The sequence below is a fragment of the Lottia gigantea genome, assembly GCF_000327385.1.
Source record: "Lottia gigantea unplaced genomic scaffold LOTGIsca_1164, whole genome shotgun sequence".
Lineage (NCBI taxonomy): Eukaryota > Metazoa > Mollusca > Gastropoda > Lottiidae > Lottia > Lottia gigantea.
In genome coordinates this window covers 10,236-11,983 of record NW_008707153.1, presented here as the reverse complement: position 1 = coordinate 11,983, position 1,748 = coordinate 10,236, and the positions used below count along the sequence as shown (strand labels likewise).

At 37.9% G+C, this 1,748-nt stretch overlaps 1 protein-coding gene across 1 annotated transcript in view; it reads left to right on the top strand.

Annotated features, from left to right (window-relative positions):
- LOTGIDRAFT_176394 (hypothetical protein) overlaps positions 1-1,748 on the top strand; it is a gene marked incomplete at both ends in the record, with an annotated part of 14,049 nt that overhangs the window by 2,226 nt on the left and 10,075 nt on the right. The window contains one exon of the mRNA XM_009047770.1: positions 404-472. Within this exon, the coding sequence (XP_009046018.1) occupies positions 404-472 (69 nt within the window). The remainder of the gene's footprint in view (positions 1-403; positions 473-1,748) is intronic.

Here is a 1,748-nt window from a genome sequence, read left to right as displayed (position 1 = left end):
ACGGCTGATACGGGTCAGACATAGGGTCAAATAAGGTCATGATTTAGTACAATTGACTGACCGATTGACCTCATGTACCTGCTAGTGCCTGTCAATTAAGTTATAACGTTACAATGCATGTTCATAATATTACACGTGTACGGTGAAACATGACCCAATTTCACTGTCAATCTTATAAAGCTTATGTACCATGTCCGGTACGGTACGGGGTTTATTCAACATTGCCGAAATCGTTCGTTAGATGTATTCCCCGCCTTCCTATATTAGAAAATTGCATTGAAATCCTGACTACACCACTACAAAATACGGGCCCGGACACGGCCATTACCCTATGTCAGGTATAATCTGCTGATATTAAAGTTCTTTACCTAGTGGGCTAATAACATCTTTGTTTATTTTCCAGGAAGCCAGGATGAGAAAGTGGATTGTAGCCTTGTTATTAGGACTGGTTTTTACAGCCGTCTACGTCCGGGTAAGTTAACTAGGTTTATATAGTTTATATGCACGTGTATCAAACCAGCGTTATATAGAAGCGTGGATAACTTGGCTATGGGTTTGTCTGAATGATTTTGCATTGTTTTTCGAGAGTTTTCGACCATCCTTTTTACAAAGTAGATCTGCAAATCTATGTCATTCAGAACGAAATTGGCCGCACGCCCTCCTGGCAAAACACGCCAATTGTTGGGAATAAGGTAACTTTCTGTAGGATTGGTCGCTTTTTCTGGTGTATGACAAATTTGAAGAAAATGTGCAAACAACTTTTACATGTAATTCATTGCAAAAATATGTGCGTGGGTCTCCACTGAGCAAAGTGACATCGGATGTTCTTGTGGAATAGCATTCATGCCTGAAATTTAAAGTAGATTTAAAAAAATCCTCACTTTGACATAAATTGGAATTATAGCAGGAATGTTATCTTAAGTTTAATGTTGTTTTGACATTTTACTGCCATTACTTTCTCGTTAATGTATCACAAGTCATCATGACCAGTTTCCGCATTCTAATATCCTGAAACTTTTCTTCAAATCAAAGTTTCTTCGTTCCAAAGAATGTCAATAGTTCCACAATGGGGAATACTGGCGTCCGAAAGTAAAATGGCAAGAAACAACCAATCCGTACAAGGATGACAACTTGGCATTAAGTGAAAGCGTCGAGCAGGAGCCACGGAATTGTCAAAGGAGGGGGAGGGGGAGATAACAACCTCTTAACGGCTTTAGACTTTCATATTTGAAAAAAGCACAATAATGACCCGCTGAAAACTAAAAGATAAACTAATAGTGGACTACAGCCATCTATACGCCCACCACGGCGGATGGTAAATATTCAAGATTTTGGAGCAAGGGCAATAACTCTGCTCAAATTCGAACTTGATCTTCGTTTTATGAATATGTATACACATACCGAATTTCATTTGATTCCATCAAAAAATCTAGTTTGTAGAGCGCTTACAATCAAATGTTGACGAACGGACGGACGGACGGACGGACAGGGGTGCCGACAATATACGTCCACATAGAGAGATGTGGGCGTATAAAAACATAAAAGTATATAGTTTCGACAGATAACAACATGTTTTATACTTCTTTAACCTATAAATTTAATTTCGAGTTTTTACAGATTTTTTATTGTTTTTCTTGGCAAGGTTTCTTTCTGATTAGGTAATCAAAAACACTCCTGGCTTGTTTTAAAATCTTGCAGATAATTTCTCTGTATCATTGCATGTTAAAGGGATTGTAACTAAAGTTTAT